Here is a 25,517-nt window from a genome sequence, read left to right on the forward strand (position 1 = left end):
ACCACTCTTCAGAAACCTACGGGTGACGTCACGGACACTACGTCCATGTTTTTATACAGTCTATGGTTACAACTCAGGGGTTGTGAACACGTTGTGAACATGACTCAAATAGTTTCAATTTTTTATGCAATTATTATTCCAGAAAATGGAGATTTGTGACCCTGGAGCACAAAACAAGTCATAAGTAGCATGGCTATATTTGTAGCAAAAGCCAAAAATACATTGTATGGGTCAAATTGATCAATTTTTCTTTTATGCCAAAATAGGATATTAAGTAAAGATAATGTTCCATGAAGATATTTTGTACATTCCCTTCCGTAAATATATCAAAACTTAATTTTTGATTAGTAATATGCTTTGCTAAGGACTTCATTCGGACAACTTTAAAGGCGATTTTCTCAATATTTGGGTTTTTTTGCACCCTCAGATTCCAGATTTTCAAATAGTTGTATCTCGTCCAAATATTGTCCTATCCTAAAAAACCATACATCAATGCAAAGCTTATGTATTCAGCTTTCAGACGATGTATAAATCTCAATTTCAAAAAATGTACCCTTATGACTGGTTTTGTGGTCCAGGGTCACATTTGTCAAATCATCAACTGATTAGTCAAATCAGATTTCAGGGCCCGTATTCACAAAACATCTTAAGGCTAAAAGTTGCTCATAACTTACAGATTTAGGAGAAAATCTTAAAAATAATGGGCATGTCGTATACTATACAATTAAAATTTTTATTTGCGATTAAACGCATGATTGTCTGTGATTCATCACGATTAAAAATTTTAATCGTTGCCCAGCACTAATATATATATATATATATATATATATGTATATATATATATATCCTTAATAACCTTTTTTTATATAAAATCAATAAGGTTACAATTAAGGGGTTGTGCTGTGTGTTGTACCCAACAATGCCCTTTAGCGTTCAATATCTATTTTTACATTTTACATACTAAAAAACACTAATCAGTTAAATAAAAGCTACTAAACTATTTCACATCAATAAATAAGAAAAAATATTTTGACATACCATAATCCCCTGCACCTGTGATGTGAAAAAAAAAAACATAAATTAAAAAAAAATTATTAATTAAGAACTATTACATTTATCAATTTCGATAAAGGTAAAAAATTAATTTGGCTTACTGTTGTGCCCTTGTAATGCTGAAATATGAAAACAAAGACATGCATATATCTTGCATATATTTAGAACATTTAAGACAAGGGATGTTTACATTTCTGACCACTTTACACATACAAATGCATTTTCATATTCATAAAGCTTACACAAAAAATTACACACATCACCTTTACTAAAAAAGCTTGCTACAATTATTCATTAAAACATGCAGTAAACATTCTCAACAAAATAAGGGAGTCTTTATCATCACTGTTCCCTCTCATTTTTTTTCTTTGGGCGGACATTTCGGGCACCAGAGCAAAAACATTCTTTATACCCTGCACTGCGCACACAAACAAGTGTGTAACTTTTAACTTGAATGTGCTATTTATATTTGATTTGACCCTTGATGTACCTAAAGGATGTTTTTTTTTTTTTACAATATAATACACTGCCGTTCAAAAGTTTGGGATAAGTAAAGTTTAAAGAAGTTTCTTATGTTCATCAAGGCTGTATCTATTTGATAAAAAATACTAAATATTATTTCACAAAATAAAAAATAATATTGAAATATTATTGCAATTTAAAATAAAAGTTTTCTATTTTAATATACTTTAAAATATAATTTATTTATGTGAAGCAAAGCTGAATTTTCAGCATCATTACTCCAGTTTTCAGTGTCACATGATCCTTCAGAAATCATTCTAATATGCTGAATTATTATCAGTGTTGAAACTGTTGTGCTGCTTAATATTTTTTGGGACCTGTGATATTTTTTATTTAAAAAAAATATATATTTAAAAAACTGTGAACGTGAATTCTTATATAGCTATCTAAACACCTCTGTGAAGTACAGTTTGCACAAAACACCTGTGTGTGACTATAAATGTGTGACTGTAAATTGTTACCGTTCTGTGCCCATCATCCGCTATTTCCAGCACTTAATAAATAGAAATTTTGTGTTACAATATACACTACTATTCAAAAGTTTGGGGGTCAGTAAATTTCTTTAAAAATCTAAAAATCTTTCTTTCTTTTTTTTAAAGAAATTAATACTTTTATTCAGCAAGTATGTGTTAAATGGACAAAATTGATAGTAAACACTTATATTGTTAGAAAAGATGTCTATTTTGAATAAATGCTGTTCTTTTTAATGTTTTATTAATCAAATAAAAAAGTATCACAGGTTCCAAAAAAAAATATTAAGCAGCACACAGTTTCACTGTTGTAAATCAACATATTAGAATGATTTCTGAAGGATAATGTGACACTGAAGACTGTAGTAATGATGCTTAAAATTCAGCTTTGCTTCACAGGAATAAATTATATTTTAAGTATAGGTATTAAAATAGGAAACCAATATTAGTAACCAATTATATATATATATATATATATATATTCTGTATTTTTGATGAAATAAATACAGCCTTGATGAGGGTCAATTATTTATTAGGTTTATAATATATGCCTAACATAATATAATATGCTATAATATCAAAACAAACTGAAGCATTTAAACTGATAGAATAGAATAGAACAGAATAGAATAGAATAGAACAGAAAACAAACTGAAGCACAACTTAAACTGAGATCTGCAAGTTATATATATATATATATATATATATATATATATTTAAAAAACTGTGAACGTGAATTCTTATATAGCTATCTAAACACCTCTGTGAAGTACAGTTTGCACAAAACACCTGTGTGTGACTATAAATGTGTGACTGTAAATTGTTACCGTTCTGTGCCCATCATCCGCTATTTCCAGCACTTAATCAAGCCACTCTTCTTTAATACATGATGACGTTTTATTTCACATGTCATTGCGTTTGAGTTGTCTCTCGTGTTGAGCTATTTCATCCGCAACCATTGAAGTATTCGGTTTCCACAGCGACTCATTTGGCGCACACCATTTTCTTTCTATGAAACTTGTCAACCGCATTGACCGGCTCTAACTCTATAGCGATATCAACTCTATAGCGGTTTGCCAGAGCATTGCAATTCTTTTGCTTTTACTAGAATTCAATCAAAGAGGGAACATTGTTTATCATTGAAAGCCAATAATAAACCAAATTATTATCATGATTTTGTAGCCTATAAGGACATATGGGTGGTTGTCTCTAGGTTACGCATGTAACCATGGTTCACAGAGGGAACAAGACGCTGTGTCAAAACACTTTGGGAATGCCTTCAGCATGACCACACTCTGAATCACGTGTGTAATCAGTCCAATGGATGGGCGAGACGTCACGGGCAGGGTGACGTGAAGACCAGGAAGCTTAAAAGCATGTACGGTGGATATAGTGGCAGCTTCTGGTAGAATGAGGGAAGCGCTCGCAGGGATGCTGGACGTATGGCAATGAGACGCAGCATCTCGTTCCCTTGGGGAACCATGATTACATGCGTAACCTAGAGACGTTCCCCTTCAGGAACTCGAGCTGCGTCGAAACGCTTTGGAAACGAGTATGCCCACGCCGCCAGACTTTCAAATACCTGCCTAGTGTGGAAGAGCACAACTAAGGCGAGAGAACAGAGGAGCTGGGAGTGGCATGAATATCGAGGTCATAGAACCTCACAAAGGTGAGCGGCATGGACCAGCCCGCAGCGTTGCAGATGTCCTGCATAGAAACACCTGACAGGACGGCCTTGGAGGCCACCACACTTCTAGTGGAATGAGACCCTTCTTAGGGGAACCATAGCACACTAGCAGTTGGTCCGACCTTCTCCACAGGGCAGCTCTGTGGAGAAGGTCGCCAAGCCATGCTCGCCAAGCCGGACCCAAAGTCTAAATAAGAGGGGGCCAACGTCTTGATAGAGGAGATAGTGAGAAAGCGATCAGAAATCCCTTCAATAGGCTCGAAAGGAGGTTTACAGGGAGCCTCTCGCACCACAGCCAAATCCCACTGTGGGACACAAGATCATACCGGAGGCCTCAGTGCACCGCGGAGGAAATGTGTAACTAGGGGGTTTCTGCCCACAGACTGACCACCAAGAGGGGCGTGGTAGGCCGCTATGGCCGCTACGTAGACTTCCAAGGTGGAGTGGGTCAACCCTTCAGAGAAACGGGTCTGCAGGAACTCCAGCACTGAACCAACCGGGCAGTTAACAGAGTCGAGCTAGCGGTCTCCGCACCAAGAAGTGAAAAGCTTCCACTTCAAGGCGTACAGTTTCCTAGTGAAGAGAGCTCTGGATTGGAGGATGGTCTCAACAACCTCAGTTGAGAGGCTATGAGTTGTGCCCCCTCAGGGGCCACACCCAAAGCTTCCACAACTCCGGGATGGTGCCCCCCCGCCTGTGAGAGGAGATCCCTCCTGATGGGAATGTACCATGGAGAGCCACAGCGCTCCACAGTCTGCGGGCTGGGAGGCCACTCATGGCCGCTCCCCAACCAGTGAGGGATGCATCCGTCGTTAGCGTTATGCATCGACAAGGAGCTCCCAGCACCGGGCCCTGTGACAAGAAGCAAGGATTCCTCCACATGTCTAAGGCACGAAAGCATCGCAGCATGACCTTGATCATGGGAAGTGGATTTCCCCTCGGGGAAAACCCCTTGGTCTTGAGCCACCACTGTAGGGGTCTCATGTACAGCAGGCCAAAAGGTATCACATTGAACGCAGCTGCCATCAGACCCAGCAGTTTTTGAAACTGCTTGACAGTGAGTGACCGGCCTTCTCCCACTCTCACGACTGCAGTGAGGATTGACTCGATCCGAGCAGGAAACAGATGTGCCTTCATCATGGTCGAATCCCACACCACGCCCAGATAAGTGGTCCTCTGTAATGGAGAAAGCACACTTTTCTTGGCGTTTACTCTTAACCCCAACTTTCCCATATGGGCGAGAACGACATCTCGATGTTGAACCACCGTCTGCTCTGATTGAGCTAGAATCAACCAATCATCTATATAATTTAGTATGCGGTTGCCCTGTAGTCGCAGTGGAGCTAGAGCAGCATCCACACACTTTGTGAAAGTGTGGGGTGAGAGTGCTAGGCCGAAAGGAAGAACTCGATATTGGTAAGCTTCGCCCCTGAAAGCAAACCTCAGGAACTTCCTGTGTTGGGGAAGGATGGAGACATGGAAGTATGCGTCTTTTAGATCGATTGTGACGAACCAGTCCTCGGACATGATCTGAGACACGGCTTGTTTGAGTGTGAGCATCCTGAACTTCAGTCGCATTACTGAGCGGTTCAACTGATGCAGATCTAAAATGGGACGCAACCCTCCGTCCTTCTTTGGAACGATGAAGTACCAGCTGTAGAACTCGGACTCTCTGTCGAGAGGTGGGACCACCTCGATGGCCTCCTTCCTCAAGAGAGTGTTTACTTCTTGTTCCATTACCAGAGCCTGCTCAGGGCCCACCAGAGTGGGAATCACCCCGTTAAAACGAGGCGGAGAAGAACCAAACTGAATGCAGTAGCCTTTTTCTACAGTGTGCAGGACCCATTGAGACACATTTGGCAGACGCTTCCACGCTGCCAAATAGTCTACTAAGGGAATCAGTCTCTCGAGACTGACCTTTGGTGTTATTAGAGCGGTTAGCTTGGTGCCCTAAAGCGGAGGACTGGCAGGGGACGGACGTTCTAGCTGCTCTAGAGACCTCTGTGGAGGTAGCGAGCCTCCCATTACCGCTACGTTCCCGGGCGGAGACTGAGAGAAGCGCTTGCTGGAGCCCGCTGTGCCCTGAAGCACCGGAGGTGGCAGGGTTGACAGACCGATCTCCTGAGGGCACTGAGGAGAGACGGGCACCGTATGATGAGGTTTACATTACTCTTCCCCAGAGGGGCCTGCCCTCAGAAGCCATGGAACACTGAAATCAGGGCTGACATGTACCCTTTGCCCACCAGCGCTGAGGTGGTCCGCAGCGGCTTGAAGGGCAATGCCGGGGCCTTCAGGGATGATGCCGTGCCAGGAGACAGATAGCTCCCGAGGCATCGCCCTGTAACCGCGATCATTCAGCCCCACCACATTGGCATAGTGGCTGGACGAGGGACTGAATATCCAGGCCGAGAAAGACTTCGCCCACAACTTCAACACCTCGGTGTGGAGGTCGGGGAAAAACGGGAGGCCCCAGCGTGGAGGTGGCGGATTTGCTTTTCAAATTCATCGAATTTGCTTTTTGGTGGTTCGGTCTGTTTCTTGGCGGGCCACTCGACTTCATTCAACTTGGCCACAGCGTGAGTAACCACCTCCAGAAGCTCGTCATACTGGGGAGAATGAGGGGGTGAGTCCCCAGCCTCATCAACGTTCTCGACATCAACCTCCTCGGAGGAAGACAGGCGAAGTGTTGAGCCCTCTCCCCGGGGGGGAAGAAACTGCAATGCGGGCTTCCGATCCCTGAGAGAGAGCGCTGAATCTGGTGGGTGAGGAAGAAGAAAGGGACTCGCTTGTTTCCATTCCCTCCATCAGATCCATTTGCGAACCCCACAACCGCAACCGCCGCTCTGCCTCAGCAGAAACGGGGACAGTGCCGCGAGGAACGCTGGCGAAGGCTCCTTCCTCAAATAGAGCCTTCCAAAGCGTACGGATCGACAAACGCTCGCAATGCGGGCAGTCAGCTCCCTCGAGCTCCCTCGAGACTCCGCATGCTTCGCTACCAAGCAGTCAACACACAGACTGTGTGTATCCCCACCCGTAATGTAGTGCGGGCAGGGAGGAACACACAGCCTATAATGCTGCCTGCTCTCGCCCTTATGTTTGTCTTTGGCCTTAGGCATGCTTGTGAACTCGATGGTAGACAAACAACAGTAAATAAGACAGACAAACAGAGTTTCAGACTGACACACCACAGAGCGCTTGCTGAATGACAGAAGCTGCCGCTGTATCCACCGCACGTGCTTTTAAGCTTCTTGGTCTCTACGTCACCACGCCCGTGACATCTCTCCCATCCATTGGACTGATTACACACGTGATTCAGAGCGTGGTCATGCTGAAAGGCGTTCCCAAAGTGTTTCGACACAGCTCGAGTTCCTGAAGGGGAGCAATATGATTCTGAGACCAAATGCAAGTAGAAAAAAACAAAGCAAAACAAAGCAAAAAAACCCCCCTGAAAATACTGTTGAATAACTTAAATTTGTTATGCACTCCCACAAATCGGCAACATTTCAGTCAAGCTAAAAACACCTGTGCAACATTTATTGTATTGCTCTATGTCAGAAGCTGTATCTTCTACTAACAGTATGGCACTTAATTAAAATATTTTTAGATAAATCCTTAATAAATGTCCTTAATAACCTTTTATAATTTTTTTAAATCAGTAAATTCACAACTAATGGGGATGTGCTAAGCATTGTGCCTAACAACGCCCTTTACTATTTAACATGCATTTGTACATTTTACATACTACTAAAAAACACTAATCAATTAAATAAAAGCTATTTCAATTCATTAAAAAATAAAAATATTTTGACATACCCGAGTCAAAATAATCCAAATAAACATGTCCCCTTTCTCCCTTTTCTCCCCTTTCTCCCTCTTTGGGTTTGTTGGCTACTTCCACGTCACCTTCCTGCGGCTTAGTGACAACCATAGAGGTGAGGTGAGTGACAAACTGGTATTTCATGAAGAGTTTGAGAGCTTCTTTTTTTTCATCCTCTTTCTCCTGTCCTTTAAGAAGCACCCTGAGACAGAAATAATGAGAGAAGACACACAGACATATGAGGTTTGCCATTAGTTTGCCTCTAAATTTGATTCCTTTTGTATGGAATTGTTCCTTCTTCCAGGCATATACACTTTTGATACTGATTTGATCTTGAGAATAGCTATATACAGTATATATACAGTGGGTACGGAAAGTATTCAGACCCCCTTAAATTTTTCACTCTTTGTTATATTGCAGCCATTTGCTAAAATCATTTAAGTTAATTTTTTTTCCTCACTGTCAAACGATTAATCACGATTATATTATATTATTGTTTACATAATATATGTATGTGTGCTATGTATATTTATTACAGTATTTATATATAAATACACACACATTCATGTATATACTTCAGAAAAATAGGTTGTTTATATATTAAATATATTTATTTATAATATTATATACCGTTTGACAGCACTAATATACATATATATATATATATACTGTATATATATGTGTGTGTGTGTGTGTGTGTGTGTGTGTGCGTGAGTGTGTGCATGTCTGTGTGTGTGTAAACATTTATAGACCCAAATGCATAAACTTACTGTCTCTCCAGAAGCTGCTTCACTGTAAGGTAGGCCCACAATCTCTGCATGAAATCTTCATTCTCAGGTGGGACATCACTGTGGTCTTTTGTCATTGTAGTGTCCTGATATGTCACATTACTGCCTTTCTACACGGAAATAATAACACTAATGAATATTTTTATTAGGAATGCTGTCAGTACCACTTTCGCCAAGAACTTTCTTTCAAAACAAAGTGGTCATTATTATAAACTCTATTATAAACAACTGGCCATCAATGATTGTAATATCAAATATACTGATTTGGACTGCTGAAAATTAAAAATACCTGCCCACACAATCCCTCCCCTAGTCCAATTTGATAAACATAGAGTGAAGATCTTACTGATACTGCGATGACTTCAGTGGTGAAACTCTCCACACTGTTGTCTGTGATTTGTCCTGACACCACAATCTCAGAGCCATTGAAGTACAAGCTAAAGCTGGTCTTGGTAAGGTTTGTCCCTACTGGGTATTTAAGTTGAATATCAGTGAGGAGAGGGACGGCAACTTCTTCATAGAAGCCCTAAAAATAAAACTAACTTTAAATGTGCTCAAAGACAGAACCGTTCAGCATTAAAGATGAATTCTCAGCTGATCATCTGTAGTTCACCTGCAGCTGTAGATCAGCGTCTGAATCTTCATAAATCCTGCAAGCAACTCCACCATTTTCCAGTGACATCTTTGTCAGGAACTCAAAGTTAACATCATATCCAAAACCAAGGCAATAGAGGGGAAACTTTGTCCCAATGGCCTTTTTCACATTGGCCATTATCTTCTCTATGTTGGTCAGACCTGTTTAAAAATCATAATTTGATGTTTTTGAGTTATTTGAGCGATCAGCAATGGATACTTTTTAGGCACTTTCATATTTCTTATTGTCTTTCTCTCATACTGAAAAAGACTGAAAAAAACGAATTGGTCATGATAATAATCCATTGGTCCTACAATTATTTCAATTAGGTCTAAAACCCTTTATAAACAGGTCTGCTAATAAACCCTGAATATTATAGGATGGCAATTAAAATGTTGTATTGATGAAGCATGGCTGACTGAATAAACATGATAAAACCCCGTTTAGCTTGTGTTTGTCAGTGTTTCTGTGCCTGAAGTGGGATCTCCGTCAGTCAGCAGGATCAGGATGGAGGCTGTTCCCTCTCGTGGATGTCGATTGATCATGTCCACTCCTGCTAGAACTGCAGCATTTATGTCCGTGGCTAAAGGAAGACCAAACATAGTTGTCACTGTGAGGTACAACTTTTTTACTCCTTATGTAGCATTAGTGCTGTAACTCACCTCCTCTATCTGTGATCTCATTCACGAAAGATTTCGCATTCTTCAGATTTGCCTCAGTAGCTTTGAGGAGCTCACGCTTCCATAAGTTAACTTCACTGTCAAAGGTGATCAATCCAAAGTGGTCATCTTCATCAAGATCACTCAAAATCCTTAGCAGTGCCAATCGAGTCTAAAGAATGACAGCACATCTGAAAGTTATTCTTTCTTCATTAAGACTGCATACTCACATTTAACAGACATGGACAGTTTGTTACTAATTTAGAACAACACCAAACTGATTTCAGTAGAGGAAATCAGAAGAAATCTTCTACAAGACTTTGACCATCCACCAGTCAGGGCTCTACGCTTACTTTTCTTTTTAGGAGCACTTGTGCTCCTAACTTAAAAAATGTAGGAGCACGTTCAAAATTTTAGGAGCACCTTCTAAACAATTATCCAAAATGTTATCAAAAAGTAGCCTTCCCATTACGAGGTGATATTTGACTCCTCTAACTTTATTAAAAGTATGTCATCTTTTGTCAAATTCTTAATAAAAAATATATATATTATAAGCTTTTTAAAAATTGCAATTAAAACGACAGAATAAGAACAAGTAGAATAAGAAATATAAGTTACCAATCAAATGAAATCAGTATTAACAAAATTAATTTGTAGAGGTGGCCCAGAACACAAAAGTGGCTTGGTGTACTTTCAGACATTTAATGAGGCTCAGAAGTGGAATGAGTGCAATTAAATCCATAAATTCATGATGATATGAATGTTTTAAATATAAAATTTTGAATATAGAAATATTAAATGATTTAAATAACTGAAAAGATACTTTTAAAATGAAACAAACTGCCAGCAGGTGGCGGTAAGTCACTGATTTTTATCACTGAATCATTCATTCAATTGATTCATTCGAACGGCTGATTCATTCAGGAATGAATCAAGTGACTGTCTTTATGAATGGGTAATCATGAATCACTGACTCACAAGATTTGTTTAAAAACGCAGTTCATTCATAAACGAGACACCGCTGTGTTTGAATGGAGATGCGCAGCGGCTGAGCTGTGACTTCTCGTGGATGTCGATTGATCATGTCCACTCCTGCTAGAACTGCAGCATTTATGTCCGTGGCTAAAGGAAGACCAAACATAGTTGTCACTGTGAGGTACAACTTTTTTACTCCTTATGTAGCATTAGTGCTGTAACTCACCTCCTCTATCTGTGATCTCATTCACGAAAGATTTCGCATTCTTCAGATTTGCCTCAGTAGCTTTGAGGAGCTCACGCTTCCATAAGTTAACTTCACTGTCAAAGGTGATCAATCCAAAGTGGTCATCTTCATCAAGATCACTCAAAATCCTTAGCAGTGCCAATCGAGTCTAAAGAATGACAGCACATCTGAAAGTTATTCTTTCTTCATTAAGACTGCATACTCACATTTAACAGACATGGACAGTTTGTTACTAATTTAGAACAACACCAAACTGATTTCAGTAGAGGAAATCAGAAGAAATCTTCTACAAGACTTTGACCATCCACCAGTCAGGGCTCTACGCTTACTTTTCTTTTTAGGAGCACTTGTGCTCCTAACTTAAAAAATGTAGGAGCACGTTCAAAATGTTAGGAGCACCGTCTAAACAATTATCCAAAATGTTATCAAAAAGTAGCCTTCCCATTACGAGGTGATATTTGACTCCTCTAACTTTATTGATCTCACATCTATAATCAACGAAGCTCTCTACACTGCGCAATGAATCTCTCACTTTGCTTATGAAAGGATTCGTGAGATATGTCTGTGATACATTACTCAACGCTGCAAAAACACGTAGAAACATTTGAAGCTCCCCTGAGCGCAATCACAAGTATGATGATGATCTGGTCAGTCGCACTGGTGCTCCTAAAAAAATGTTTATAGTCGCACGCAGTAGTTTTCAGTCGCAAATGCGACTGAAATGGTCGCACTGTAGAGCCCTGCCAGTATCCAATTAAATTTTTTACCTGTTCTATTTTTCTGCCGCTCATAGAACCACTCCGATCAATGATAAACACCACATTTTTGGAAATACGTGGAACATCAGAGGGGGCAAAGTAGTGGACGAAATAGCCATTTGATACCTGAGAGAACAGAAAAATTCCAGTCTTTCAAAATTTTTCTGTTTTTGTCTATTTTACTTTTTTAAAGCATGTTATTTAAAATGTACCATGACTTCTCCTTTGGGATTTCGTCTCTCCACATCGTATGTTATGAGCAGGTCACCATTCAACCCATTTTCTCCACAGCTTTTACACTTGGTCTGTTGATCTCGAGTGGGGTAGAAGGACACCCATGCCTGAAATGATCAGTTTGTTCATCTGGTAACTATTTAAGTGTATGAGCATATTGAGAACATCTAAGCTGTGCCCTTTTTCAGTTTCAGCACATGCCCCTCAAAAGGTCTGTGCACGGCCCTGGTCCTATTCATTTCTTCCATTAACCTTGAAGTCAGCCACAGGCTGCATCAGTTGGGCATTGATGAGTAGCTCATATTTGCCGAGGCGCCGCTTTAACAGTTTCTCGTAGGTCAACTCAAACGTCACTTTACTAAAAGCAGCCACTGTCACTGAGGTTTTAAAGTCCTCTAAAGTCCTTCCAACAGATCTGAAATGTAAACAAATCCCAGCATATTACTACACATACTACAAATACATATTTTATGGACCTAATTAAAAAAAAATTCCAGTACTTGACCAGTCCAGCACTTTGACCTCGAGATACTGCTTGACTGTATTGCTGCTGAGCTTCCTCTTTTTCCTTCACAACTCCATCATATGTTTTTCCCTCTATAACCCTATGGAGAAATTAAAAGACTAAACTGACTTAAAAGTGAATTTGTTAGCTATAGATGTCTTCAAACGAGCTTGCAGACACGCTCAGAACATTTGTAATTAAGAGTACTGAATTTCCCTACATTCTGAATTTGCTGATGAAGGCATTCTTGGGAATCTTGACCTCGAACTGGATCTCTTGAGATTCATTCAGTGTGTTCGCAACACGGCTTGTGATGACTGTTGTGGCGTAGCGACTGGTGACCGTGGAGTTAATGTAGAAGCTGTATATATCCACATTTTGTTTCTGTTGAGACACCAGAAGGTACACTCTAAAAAATGCTGGGTTGTTTCAACGCAATGTTGGGTCAAATATGGACTAACCCAACTGTTAGTCTAATTTTGACTATATTAATGACTAATTTTAACTGAAACCAGGAGGTTATCATTTTAACTTAACTGAGCGTAAGCAGCCGTTCACACACGTTCACACAACGCTGAGGAACGGGTAAAAACAATCGATTCACTGATTTGAACTTGATAGAGCGTCTTAAAGCGCATGCGCGAGATGCAGCTCAAAGATGCCGTATGCCGTACCGTGCATATTTACTGTACATGGAAAACAATTAAAAAGCAGCGTAGTGGAACACAAAAGCGTGTTATTTGTGAACGGCTCATTGAATTGTGCACACTTTTCGTGTGGGATTGTTTAAATATTTACTGCTCGTAAACACGGAGAAAAGGCCTTTGGACTAAAAGACAAATTCGACTACCTCTCAGTGTAAACTATTGAGAAATAGATAGTTTAGTAGAGTCTAATAGCGTTCAGTCAACAGTGGTTCTGTATCAACAGAGAAACCAAAAAGCTTTTACTTTGAATATTTATTTATTTATTTATTATTTTTTGTTAACTGAACAAGGAGTAAAATATCACACACATATGAACACAAGCATAATTGACAGAAAATACCTAAATTGTATTGGCTCAGATGAAGATGTTTATCTGGCCAAGAAGTAAGATGAAGTTCTGATTTTTATCTGATTGAGATTTTTATAACAGTACAGCAGACTTCTTATATAAAATACATATAATGCCAGTTATCATGCTATATCTTTCAATTATAGGCTATGTCTTAAGATGATATTGAAATGCTTAGTTTCATTATCAAAATCCTGTAGTTTCAGTTGTGGGCAAAATATATAATGCGATGCAATACAATGATGATTAAGAGATGAACCAATAAACATACCTCAAAAGCCTGTTGTATTTTATACGTACATTTTAACATGATTTTTTTTTCAACAAATGATGAATGATAATCAAGTAAACCTAAGAAACTTTGCCTCTATCTGATTTTGTACCCTAAACACATTGACTGATATGTTATTTGGCCCTCACCTTCTTAACAACACCTGAAGAGGCTGAGATGAGAAAAACACCCAAGAGAATCAGCCGGAGAGCTGCTCGATCCATCATGACCTGCACAGCAAACAGACCACACAGCCTTTAAGCTCATGTCCAATTCGTGCTATTGGCTATTATTGACCGGATAAAGAAACCTCCCCCTTTTTGTAAACTTGAACCTCACATAAAAGCATAAACATAAACTTAAAAAAAAAAAATAAGAAGTACAGTATATGAAGCACTTAGTGTATACATTGTGCTTTTTCTTTTTAAGATTATAGATGCTGTGCTTGTATTTTTGTGAGTTCTTACTTCTATCAGCATTTGATAAGCTTAATGTTAATTAAGTCTTAATGTTTCCCAGTTTCAGAATTTTCAAGTATTTTGAATTTTCCCATAATAAATGGACCTCAGTTATTGTGAATACATAAGTAAAAGCATTTTTTTTAGATGTATGTGTTTAATATATTTTGCTTTTAACTTTTTTAAGAATTCCACAATAGCATATTTTAGAAAAACACATTTTTTTAACTTCACTTTTGAATAGAGTGTCATCTGAGAGGTCGTCGAGGATAAATACATAACCAGCTTTGAGCTCAAGTTTTGCTTTGTGCAAACAGACAGTGCTGCATTATTATGTCTATCCCAAATGAGGAGTTATGCAATGTGGCACTCTGTACAGGCATTCACTATTATTGAGCACTTTCTGGCATGGTATCTCTATTTATATAAACTATGATATTATGCAATTCATTCTGTTTTATTTTTGTGCTATTCTATTCAGTGTTCTTAATAGGGACATAGGGAGGCTTTCACAGACAACAGACTTCCTTAACCCTATATAAAGCCTACTGTATCATATTTAATATGCAATTTTACAAGGCCTCTAAATTATCAACATGATGAAATTTTTGCAAGTAAAACACCTTTTATTCTAATTATAAAAATGTCCCCCTTTCAGGTTGTGGTACAGTCTTTTTGCTGTGAAATCCTTAATGATTCTTATAAAGTAAACGTGAGAATAACTTTTATATTGTTAGTAATATTTCAAGATGATCACTTATAGGACTGAAGCAACTTAGGTTTACTTGTTTATCCATACATCATTTATTAGAAAAATCATGTTAAAGTCAAGTCAAGTCACCTTTATTTATATAGCGCTTTTAACAATACAGATTGTGTCAAAGCAACTGAACAGCATTAATTAGGAAAATAGTGTGTCAATAATGCAAAATGACAATAGTAAACACTAATTTTTCAGTTAAAGACAGTTCATCATTGAATTCAGTGATGTCATCATCCAGCTCAGTTCAGTTTAAATAGTATCTTTGCAATCAAGTCAACGATATCGCTGGAAATGAAGTGTCCCCAACTAAGCAAGCCAGAGGCGACAGCGGCAAGGAACCAAAACTCCATCGGTGACAGAATGGAGAAAAAACCTTGGGAGAAACCAGGCTCAGTCGGGGGGCCAGTTCTCCTCTGACCAGACAAAACCAGCAGTTCAATTTCAGGCTGCAGCAAAGTCACATGTTCTGCCCGGACGATAACGCGGAGCCATATAGTTAATAATAGTAAAAATCATCAAGGATTGTTTATTTGTTCATCACTCAGTCATCATTGTATTGCATTGCATTATATGTTTTGAAACTACAGAGCTTTGATCATAAAAACGTAGTATTAAAATATCAGCTTACTAAGATGTTTTATTAGGAGACATAGAGTGACAACTGATATTCATGTGGATTTTTATATTCATATGCATTTTTATGTTTAAGTTGTCTGCTATACTGTTATAAGAGCTCACATATTTACATTAAGCTATCATAATTTTATCCGACATTTTGGCCATACAAATTGCCGATTAGTAACAGTACAAAACTGCAAATTTTTGCTCAGTTTGGGCCTCAAAAAATTGAGGTTTTGTAAAGAATATTACAAATATCAAGCTTTCCAGTGCTGAATGTTGGATTGTATCATATAATACTGTCTACAGGGGGCGCTTAGTGACTTCACTGTTAATATACTCAGGTCAAATGCCTCCTGACTGCACAAAAAAGCAATTTGAGTTTAAGTATATTTTTGTAGTAGCAATATAATCCAACTGTAAAAATGTATATGCTCTAAATGTTAAGATGTAGTGTTATGGTTGCTGAATAATGTTGTATAATGTTATAATGTTTAATAAATGTTGTAAACAATTATTAAAAAAAGAACAAGAACAAAAAAAAAAAACCTCTGCCTGTAACAAAATCATCAGTAAATATCCCCTCAATGTTCTTCTTACAGAAAATAAAAAGATAATTTTTAATGATTTCACAAAAAACACATAAACCATATACTGCAGTCTATTTAAGGCACCACTGTTATGTTAAAAGCATCAAATGAGCTCTTTGAAGAAGACAAAAGCATTTAATGAATGTGACTGGGCAGGTCTGAGAAATCCCTCTACCTTTTTTTTCAAAGTAGAGCTAAAAGAAGCGAAAGAATGCTAACCAACTTGTTTATTCAGATTTCTTTTTGGGCGTGTTCAAGAAAGACCCATCTAGCCATTAGACATTTCTAGAACAAGCACACAAAATATACATGTTCTTTATTTAATGTCCACCAACTTACGTTTATTGGTGTAATCAAATACAGTCAAGCTGATTCAGTCAAATTAAATGACATAATTTGACAATCTGATAAATCAAAGTTCTTTCATGTTGTTTTGCCTTTAAGCAGGACATTATAGTGAAAAAAAGTTTGCTGAAGAATACGTTATGCTAGTAAATATTTCTATATTTACATTTGGGACTCAATTTCTGTGCAAACTTTAAAGTCTTGATTACAAAATAGCTGTTGCACATGCTGTTTAAAAAAAATTGTAACTAACATTTATTATTATTAATACAAGTAATATTCATTTACAGTAATAGAGGGGCATGTTGTCACACAGGAACTTGCAATTAAACAGCCTATTTGGATTTTTAGCTACTTTTTACTTAATTTATACAGTAGCCTACAACACATGAAAATCATGTTACATCTTGCCCCAGTCTCCCCTAGATGCATTCAGCTTCAGGGATGGGTGTTTTTGGGGTGTTTCTAATGATCACAATCCCATAGCAAACCTTGAGCCTTATTATCTTTAAAAGAAGCATCTGGATGAACTCACTATGCTACTCCCTGTTTTGGGTGGTTTCTATCAGTTATTAACAGCAACTCTTAATTCCAGGTGAATTATTATAACCAGTTGCCATGATACACGAAAGAGAGCTTCTAAACATATTCACTCGCTACAGAGAATGATCCAGACAGGGAACTTTGCACCTGGCCATTTCCTGGTTACAGTTTTATGACGCTGCAAATAACCAAGATCATATTTCTCTATCAGCTCTGTTAATTATGAGCACACAAACACCTTCTTAATAACTGCAGTTTTCTTCCATAAAGCCATTTGGTGCTAGTGTGTGTTTTGATTGTCAGCTGGGATGGGTGAGTCTCTCATACACTCAAAGTTCACTCACACGCTTTCATTTAATTAATGTGTGTCAAAGGCAACAAACAACCTCTTATGAGGCTTTATAATCCATACTCTGCAGTGCTTCGAAAACACCTTCTCATTTATACCACTGGGCAGTAAGTAGCATTTTCTGTTAAAGCTAAAGTAAATTTGTTGTGTGTGTGTGTGTATGTGTGAGTGTGTGAGCAAGAGCATTTATTTATAAAAACGAATCTTTATTGTCATTTTTATTACCATAAGCAACCAGTATCATCAACAATATGTATTTTGAAATCCAGTAATACAATACAATTATATACTAGAGACCTTGAAAGTAGCCTATTTAAAGAGTAGTCTCAATTAAAAATAAATGAGGGTCAATGACAAATAAGGATGGTAAGAAATTAAAATATTTTAAAATGTAGTTTAAACAGTTAAAACTATTTAAAAATGGATTTAATGTAGCCTACTCAACTAGTTAACAAAAATGCTCTAAGAAGGTTTTTTGTTAACATTCCCATTAAGTTATAACATTATTTCTGAATATTCTCAGAACATCTAAACATTTATTTTTAAATGTTTAAAACAAAAACGTATTCATTTGAACGTTAGAGAAAACATTGAGGGAATGTTGCATTTTGTTATTTTGCTAGCATTGTGGGAATGTTACCTTGAATGTTCTCTGAACTGGAGTGGAAATAAAGTTTACATACAGTACAATAAATGAGAATACGCATTGCCGCCCTTTAATATGTATCAGAAATCCAGGCATTCCAGGCAGAGCAGCAAACATGATTCATGTACACCCACGTTATCTGTCAATCTGTCATACACACAGACACACCTGGGCATACTGGAAGCCAGGTGACTTCATACCGAACACAGATCAACCAACGTTTAGAACCAGAAGCTCAAATCCGATATTACAAGAGCTAAGAGTTTGAATCGCGGACTCAAAATAAAACACTAATCGTTTCTATCTCCTTACAGACAGACGAGACAGTATGCCGTGTAACTGCGATCCCTCGCGCTTCCTGCTCGGCGAAACTGGAGAACCAGACGGTGGATTTGGACTGTGTATCCGAGCCGATCAGAATATGGTCATCTTGGGTTCTCCTAAAGCCTCATAGAGACAACATAGCGAAGGATATAACCTACAGGATTTTGTTCTTAACCAGTTTTCGATTAATTGTCTCTTGGATACGAGAGTGAAACTGTTGCGCAATGAAGTTGACGTGGTGGATAGTCCAACTGCTCCTATTGGCCAGCGGAAGTGTGTGTTCACTGGAACGAGTCACACACAGCCCAGAAAACAACGTCATCTGTCCTCAGGTTGAATGTTCATTCATTAAACATGTTTGTTTATTACTTGTTTATTTGTATAGTTGTGATATATGTTTGGAAAAATTCATAAACAAAGGTGTCCAGTGCTCAGTGTATTACTAAAGTATATACATCATTATTATATTATATTATATTATATTATATTATATTATATTATATTATATTATATTATATTATATTATATTATATTATATTATATTATATTATATTATATTATATTATATTATATTATATTATATTATATTATATTATATTATATTATATTATATTATATTATATTATATTATATTATATTATATTATATTATATTATATTATATTATATTATATTATATTATATTATATTATATTATATTATATTATATTATATTATATTATATTATATTATATTATATTATATTATATTATATTAGTACAAAAACATCACATAGAACAAAAAAATAATAATTAAATTAAATTCAGTTATGCAATATTATTATTAGTTTAAAAATATGTATCAAATGTAAGTTTATGCCATTATAAACAAACAAAAGTCAATTTAATGTTTGATTTCAAGTGATATAATTATCAAGTAACAAGTACCAAAATACACACAAGTGTACATTTAATTTTAAGACATTTTTTCAAAGACAATATGTGAAAGATCAATGTCAGTTTGACTGAACAAAACATCTTTTCATAATTGATTTTGACACACACCTTACAGGTGCACCCTAGACACAGCATCAGTGATGTAAACTGGGGTCATTGGGTGTTTCGGGTCTTTCAACATCATACATCCTCGCCCAGGTGACCCAGCCAGGGGTGATCAGTCCCCGACTTAAGTAGCTTGTGTAGTCCACGGATCGCCACAGCCACACTTTTGATCCACAGCCATCTAGATGCCTTCTCAGCGGCATCCATGATGTTCTTGATGGCTTTATTCTTGTGCAGTCCCCTAATTCCCAAGAGCTTAAGGGCCCTGCACAATGATTGACCGGCAAACCCTCGGCATCCAACCTCAATGGGGAGGCAGCGGGTCTTCCATCACCTATTACGGCATTCTCCTTTCAACTCCATGTACTTGGTCCTTTTCCATTCAAACGCCTCTTCCATACGGTCTTCCCAGGGCACAGTCAATTCCAGTAGAACCACCTGCCTTGATGATTCTGAAAATAGGACCATGTCAGGGCTAAGCGAGGTCATGGCGATGGTATCCGAGAGTCTGAGCTGCCTTCCCAGGTCAACCTTTAGCTGCCAGTCTCGAGCTGTTGCCAGAAGTCCTCTGCTGAGTTACTGCTCCCTGGTGGTTCCTCTCCAGCCTTAACAAATGCGATTACACGCTGTGTCCCTAAGTGTGTCTTTCAGGCCCCAGGAGAAGAGGTTGGTTGGACTGGAGAGGACATCGTAGACTGATTGGATAAAGAACTGGATCCAGTATGGCTCTGCTTCCCACAACTCAGTCCACAAGATCTTTTGGTTCATGGCTTGTTCCTATCGAGTCCATGCCCCTAGTTGTCGCATCCCACCATCCTACTGATGCGTTTTTCCTCCACCCCTGCTCGGATTTCTTCTTGGACCAATTGACACTTGTCCTTTCCCCGAGCCTTGTCCTACCGAGGTTTATTGGTACAGCCAAGCCCTGCGTGTCCTGATGCCACTGTACCCACCAGCACACTGTGCCACAGCTGTGCTTCAGCCTGGTCAACTGCCTCGTACTCACCTCGATGCCAGCTGAGGAAACTTTGGTGTCAGTGGATTCTCTGTACAGCAGCACCTCTCTTGCTCGGGAAACCATGAACTCCTCCGATAGGCTACCGAAGGGGAGTTGTAGCTTGTTCTTCCTTCCGTAAAAGGCTATGCTGGTGATACTCCGAGGGAGACCCAGCCGCCTGTACGTAAAGAGTGGATGATTTTCCTCTCAAAGCCCTCGACAATAGTAGGGGGACGTCATAAACCAGCAGTGGCCAGAGGAGTTGCGGCAGAATGCCATGCTGGTAAATCCAGGCTTTGAACTTCTCTGGCAGCCCTGACTTGTCCACTGCAGCTATCCAGGCGTGCAACTCTTTTCCAGTTTCGTGGAGCGTGGCTGTGTCCCTTAGTGTGCTGTTGAAGACTTTTCCCAGGCTCTTAACTGGCTTCTCAGTGATTGATGGAATTTGCACTCCTCCAGGGGAGAAATGGAACTAATCGGTTACGTTTCCCTTCCTCACCACAAGGGATTGGGACTTAGCTGGCTTAAAGTCCATTCGGGCCCAACTGATGAGGCGTTCAAAGCCTTGGAGGATCCATCTGCAGCCTGGTACGGATGTTGTGGTCACCATAAGATTGTCCATAAACGCTCTGAAAGGGAGATGTCGCACACCTGACCGGGTAAGTGGGCCTCTGCATTCCACCTCTGCTGACTTAACTAGCATATTCATAGCTAAGGCGAACAAGATCACTGAGATTGCACCCTGTGATTATTCCTTTCTCCAGCCTAAAGATGTTATTGGTCCAGAGGTGACTCTCAAATTAAAGCAGCTATAATAGTTCAAAATGAGGTCCCTGATCTTATCTAGAACAGGATGTCGGATCAGTGAGGTTTCCACCAGAACGTGCGGGATTGACCCGTAAGCATTGGCAAGGTCGAGCCACAGCACCGCCAGATCACCGTCACCTTCTCGAGTCTCCCGGATTAACTGGGTGACAACTTCTGTGTGCTCAGTGCAGCCTGGTACTTTCGGGATACCACCTTTCTGTACAGCAGTGTCAATGTACTCATTCTGCTGGAGGAACTCCTTCATGCGTCGGACAACAATACTGAAAAATGTCTTCCCCTCCACGCTGAGGAGTGAGATGACCCTGAACTGCTCGATGTTACTTGAGTTCTCCCCTTAGGAATCCAGACACCCTCTGCATGTCTCTACTGCTGCGTCACTTTCCCCCTCCTCCGGATGACTTTGATAATTTTCCATAGTGTTTTCCATTCTTGTAAACCACGTAGGGCACTCCACTTGGACCTGGTGCTGAGTTTGTCCTAGCTGCTTTGACAACCTCCTGAACCTCTCTCAGGGTTGGGTCCTTGAGGTTAAATGCCACACAGGGTTCCATTGGGGGTTTCAACATGCTGCATGGTCCAAGGTCCTGGTCTCTTGCTCTATCGCAGTAACTGGTGCTGAGATGTTTATCAGCCTCGTCTTGAGTACAGGTGAGATGACCGCTACGCTTCTGACCGAGGAGTCTCCTGGTGAATCCGAAGGGGTTTGCGATAAACTCTGCCCATCTGCGAGCCCTCTCCTTGCTCCACTTTCTGTGCCACTCAGCTCGACGGGTGGTAGTGAGCTTACTCCTTAGGATGTTCCGAAGCTCAGCCAGTGCAGCTTTATCCTCCTCCTTTGCTTGCTTGAACTGCTTTCTAAGCACACAGAGCTCCTGCCGCAGATGTCGGATCTTCTCCTCCCGATGATTTGGTCCCACAGTACCACTAGACGAACGCTATTTTCTAGAAAGTTGTAAAAATGTCTTTTTTTTTTCTCTGAATTTTTTGACGTTTAATAAGCTAGCATTTCAGTGATTTTTTTTTTAGTGGATTAATTCAAATTAATTTTTAGTGGAGTTCTCCTGAATACATAATACATCTTTTTTCTTTTTATATATTTTAAAGACTGATAATAATTCCAAATATTTTTGAAATACAAATAATAATTGTTTTGTTTGGTACCTCTATGTATGGATATACATTTTTTTCCATAAAAAAAATTCTAAAACAGTATTTAATAAAAACTGAATTTGTAGTATTATTCTAAACGTTACGTTTTTGGTAAACAGAGTTTTAAGAATTTATAGAAATTTTGCATCCGTAATTCATGTCAAACCAAAAAAGGAAGAAAAAAAAAAGTTAATTTAAAAGCTAATACGAAAATGTGTCTAAGATAGTCTGTTTGTAACCTGGAGTATGTTTGTGTTTTTAGGCTCTAAACTGCAGGGTGAGAAATACAGATCCTATCACACCATTTGATGTGGTCTGTGGTTCTGTTTATGTGTGTTCTCTGGCCGTGAAGCCAAAACTGTGCTGTCATAAGAATGACTGCAAACCCTGTTTGTGGATCAACATCCAGCTGAGTATTATTCTAGATCTCAAAGAGGAGGAGGACAGAGATATTGAGAGATCACAATATGAAGAGGAGAGCAGTGGTGAGTTCTTACAGTAACAGCACATTACAGTTGTTGACCTAATGGTTTATGTTTACACTAACATTCTAATTTCAGGGGACTGGGATTCGGGATGTGTTTCCATGCCAAACGACACATCAGAAGGTCAAAGGGTAAGTGTTTTGAATATTCATAACAAAATGTATTTTTAAAAACTCCATCTTTAATTAAAACCTTTAACATCTTATACTTTTTGACAGGAAGAATACTCTCTTTGTGAAGGCCAGCTAGATCAAGGTAGACCAAGTGAACTTAAAAACTCAAAATATTTCTTAGCTCTTCATTTGTTTATTAGTGCTAATGTACTTAAGCAAACTGATTTTCTCAAACTGTATTTGCTTTTGCTGAAAGACAGCAGTGGATTCACCATTGTCTGTCATGCAGTGCATTAATAAAGCTCGCCTCTTTGTCTTCTCTCCATATAGCTACTATTACAATATGCTACCAACCAGCAGAAATGCAGTATGAGTGGTGCAAGAGATTAGACTTCACAGTGACTTCTACCACAAGCCGTAAACTTCTCAATGTGAGTGTCACCACCATGTCCATTTAACCCTCATGTTGTCTTCTCGCTATTTTGACCTGGAGAAGATTTTCTTTTTCTCAAAAATGCTAGTTAACGGAATAGTTCACCCAAAAATGAAAATTCTGTCATTAATTACTCACCCTCATGTTGTTCCAAACCCGTAAGACCTTCGTTCATCTTTGAAACACAAATTAAGATATTTTTGATGAAATCCAAGAGAATGAATCCACATGCGTGTGTGGTACTCTCGTGAAGGTGCATCGAAGACTGACATGGAAGAGAAGCAATTGTTGAATAAAATTGTTATTTTTGTTTTCTTTGCGCACAAAAAGTATTCTCGTAGCTTCATAAAATTGCAGTTAAACCACTGATGTCACATGGACTATTTTAACAATGTGCTAACTTACTGACTGCTCACGCAAAAAAAAGATAGATAGATAGATTTTTGAGCTGTTTCTAAAAGGCAGGAAATTTTTGACCAGGAACAGGAAGTTAGGTACAGTACTTTCCTCTCGTAAATAAGATCTATGTGAGCTGATCTGTAACTGTGCATTTTTTTACTCAAAAAAAAGAAGCTAAATTAAAAATGAGCAACATGACACTTAATTATTTATATCAGTAATGACAGTGTAATATTGGAACTTTTAACATGAATATTTTATTTTATATTTAATTTAAATATTTCTAGAATGTCTGGCAATTTAAAAGTAAACAGTGAAAAAATGCAAAGTTTCCAGACAATCCTGACTGAAGTAATGGTGAAGAAAAACCTTGTAAGTGTGAATGAAATTAGTGACTTGATTGTTTATCTTTGTGTGGTGCAGCTGACTCTGGTGGAGTATAATGATGTTGACTTTGGCAGAACAATGAAGATCACTGTTCGATCATTCACTAAGTCACCTGAAGTTGAAATAAATGAATTCCCTACATTAAAAACAGGTAGCTATTGTTTTTACTTACTCTAGATACACATATACAACAGTAGCCTATACAAGTGTAGCTTACTTATTAGTATTTAAAAGTGTATGTCTCTTACATTCACTAATTCTATTTAAAAGTAGATCTATCTGTTGTCATTATGCCATTTTCATTCACACAAGTTTAGTCTTGTTGAATCTAAATGTTATATTTTACCAAAAGATTAAAAGGGGAAGATGCAAATGCATTATATTTCAGCATAAAATGAATGAAAAGTAGTGACAGTGACATTAGTGATGCTTTCATTTACCAGTCAGTAAGCATGTTTTGTTCAAAATGCAACAATGTGCACTGTTTTTATAGAAAAAAATAAATGTTTTAAAATGTTTTTTGTCTTGGCAGTGTGTTCCTTATCACACCTCAAGGACATAGAGCAGTGCATAGGTATGTTCAGATTGATTCCATTTTAAATTTATCTCATTTTAATCTATGTTAAAAAAGCCTTCCTCATTTAAACCCAAATTTAATTATAGGTTACGTTATAGGTTCTTTGGATCAGAGATTCGGTTTCTGTGTTCAACTAGAACTTAAAAAAAAAAAAGATTTGACAGACTTCTTTGTTTGTAGGATAAAAGACCATAGTGGATGAGCAAATTTCATTTACTCCATGTTTAATTTTCATTTTTAGGTCCCAGGGTCTCCACTGAAATACAGGGGAGTGTGGTTAAGGTGCTGTTAGTCGATGAGGATGAAGGAGCTTCTGAACGCCTGTCCCTGTGTATGAAACGCGGAAGAGAAGGGAGATGCTGGGTCAGTGAACTCGCACATTATTTATGTCCATACAACACAGCCTGAAGGCTTATTACAGACAAACAGTAGACTATACAAACCAGTTTGTGCTTTTCATCAGCTACCATTTTTTGGTAACTTACCATACCTTCTCTTCTCTTAGCCCTTGCCAAGTAATAACATTCCACTGGCATCAATCACAGACTGCATGTGTTTCCAGGTACCGTGCTTTTCAAACATGCACACGCTCAAAACAATGCCTGCTAAAATCTCTCTCAGTATTATTTTAACTTGCCTTGTGTGTTTGCATGTGCTTCAGGCATGGAAAAATGTTTCAGTTCGTGCGGAAATCTGTCCTTTTGAAAAAAATACAGGTAAAACAACAATAATATTCAGAGACCCCATGACTTTAAGTAGTTTGTGATTTACTGGATAAGGATTATATTGTATGAAAAA

General features: G+C 38.5%; 2 protein-coding genes across 6 annotated transcripts in view; one reads left to right on the forward strand and one right to left on the reverse strand.

The window, feature by feature from the left end:
• LOC107694873 (inter-alpha-trypsin inhibitor heavy chain H3-like) overlaps positions 1–13,933 on the reverse strand; it is a 17,484-nt gene extending 3,551 nt beyond the window's left edge. Inside the window, 14 exon segments of the mRNA XM_016494585.1 lie at positions 1,039–1,053; positions 1,155–1,172; positions 7,546–7,751; positions 8,320–8,447; positions 8,684–8,863; positions 8,951–9,132; positions 9,444–9,554; positions 10,832–11,000; positions 11,620–11,736; positions 11,823–11,951; positions 12,010–12,259; positions 12,345–12,449; positions 12,570–12,733; positions 13,826–13,933. Of these exon segments, the coding sequence (XP_016350071.1) occupies positions 1,039–1,053; positions 1,155–1,172; positions 7,546–7,751; positions 8,320–8,447; positions 8,684–8,863; positions 8,951–9,132; positions 9,444–9,554; positions 10,832–11,000; positions 11,620–11,736; positions 11,823–11,951; positions 12,010–12,259; positions 12,345–12,449; positions 12,570–12,733; positions 13,826–13,903 (1,852 nt within the window). The 5' untranslated portion in view covers positions 13,904–13,933.
• Positions 13,934–17,374: 3,441 nt separating this feature from the next.
• Positions 17,375–25,517, forward strand: part of il17rc (interleukin 17 receptor C) — a 14,802-nt gene continuing 6,659 nt past the window's right edge. For 2 of the 5 annotated variants that reach the window (XM_016494590.1, XM_016494593.1), the window contains exons 1-10: positions 18,056–18,644; positions 22,588–22,810; positions 22,886–22,941; positions 23,029–23,065; positions 23,254–23,354; positions 24,179–24,293; positions 24,675–24,716; positions 24,961–25,082; positions 25,225–25,281; positions 25,381–25,435. In XM_016494590.1, the coding sequence (XP_016350076.1) occupies positions 18,537–18,644; positions 22,588–22,810; positions 22,886–22,941; positions 23,029–23,065; positions 23,254–23,354; positions 24,179–24,293; positions 24,675–24,716; positions 24,961–25,082; positions 25,225–25,281; positions 25,381–25,435 (916 nt within the window). In that variant the 5' untranslated portion in view covers positions 18,056–18,536. Of the gene's footprint in view, positions 17,450–18,055; positions 18,645–22,587; positions 22,811–22,885; positions 22,942–23,028; positions 23,066–23,253; positions 23,355–24,178; positions 24,294–24,674; positions 24,717–24,960; positions 25,083–25,224; positions 25,436–25,517 lie in introns of those variants that run through there. The other 3 variants (XM_016494588.1, XM_016494587.1, XM_016494589.1) reach the window with 3 other exon arrangements.

This window comes from Sinocyclocheilus anshuiensis, unplaced genomic scaffold, assembly GCF_001515605.1.
Source record: "Sinocyclocheilus anshuiensis isolate Anshui unplaced genomic scaffold, SAMN03320099.WGS_v1.1 scaffold294, whole genome shotgun sequence".
Classification (NCBI taxonomy): Eukaryota; Metazoa; Chordata; class Actinopteri; order Cypriniformes; family Cyprinidae; genus Sinocyclocheilus; species Sinocyclocheilus anshuiensis.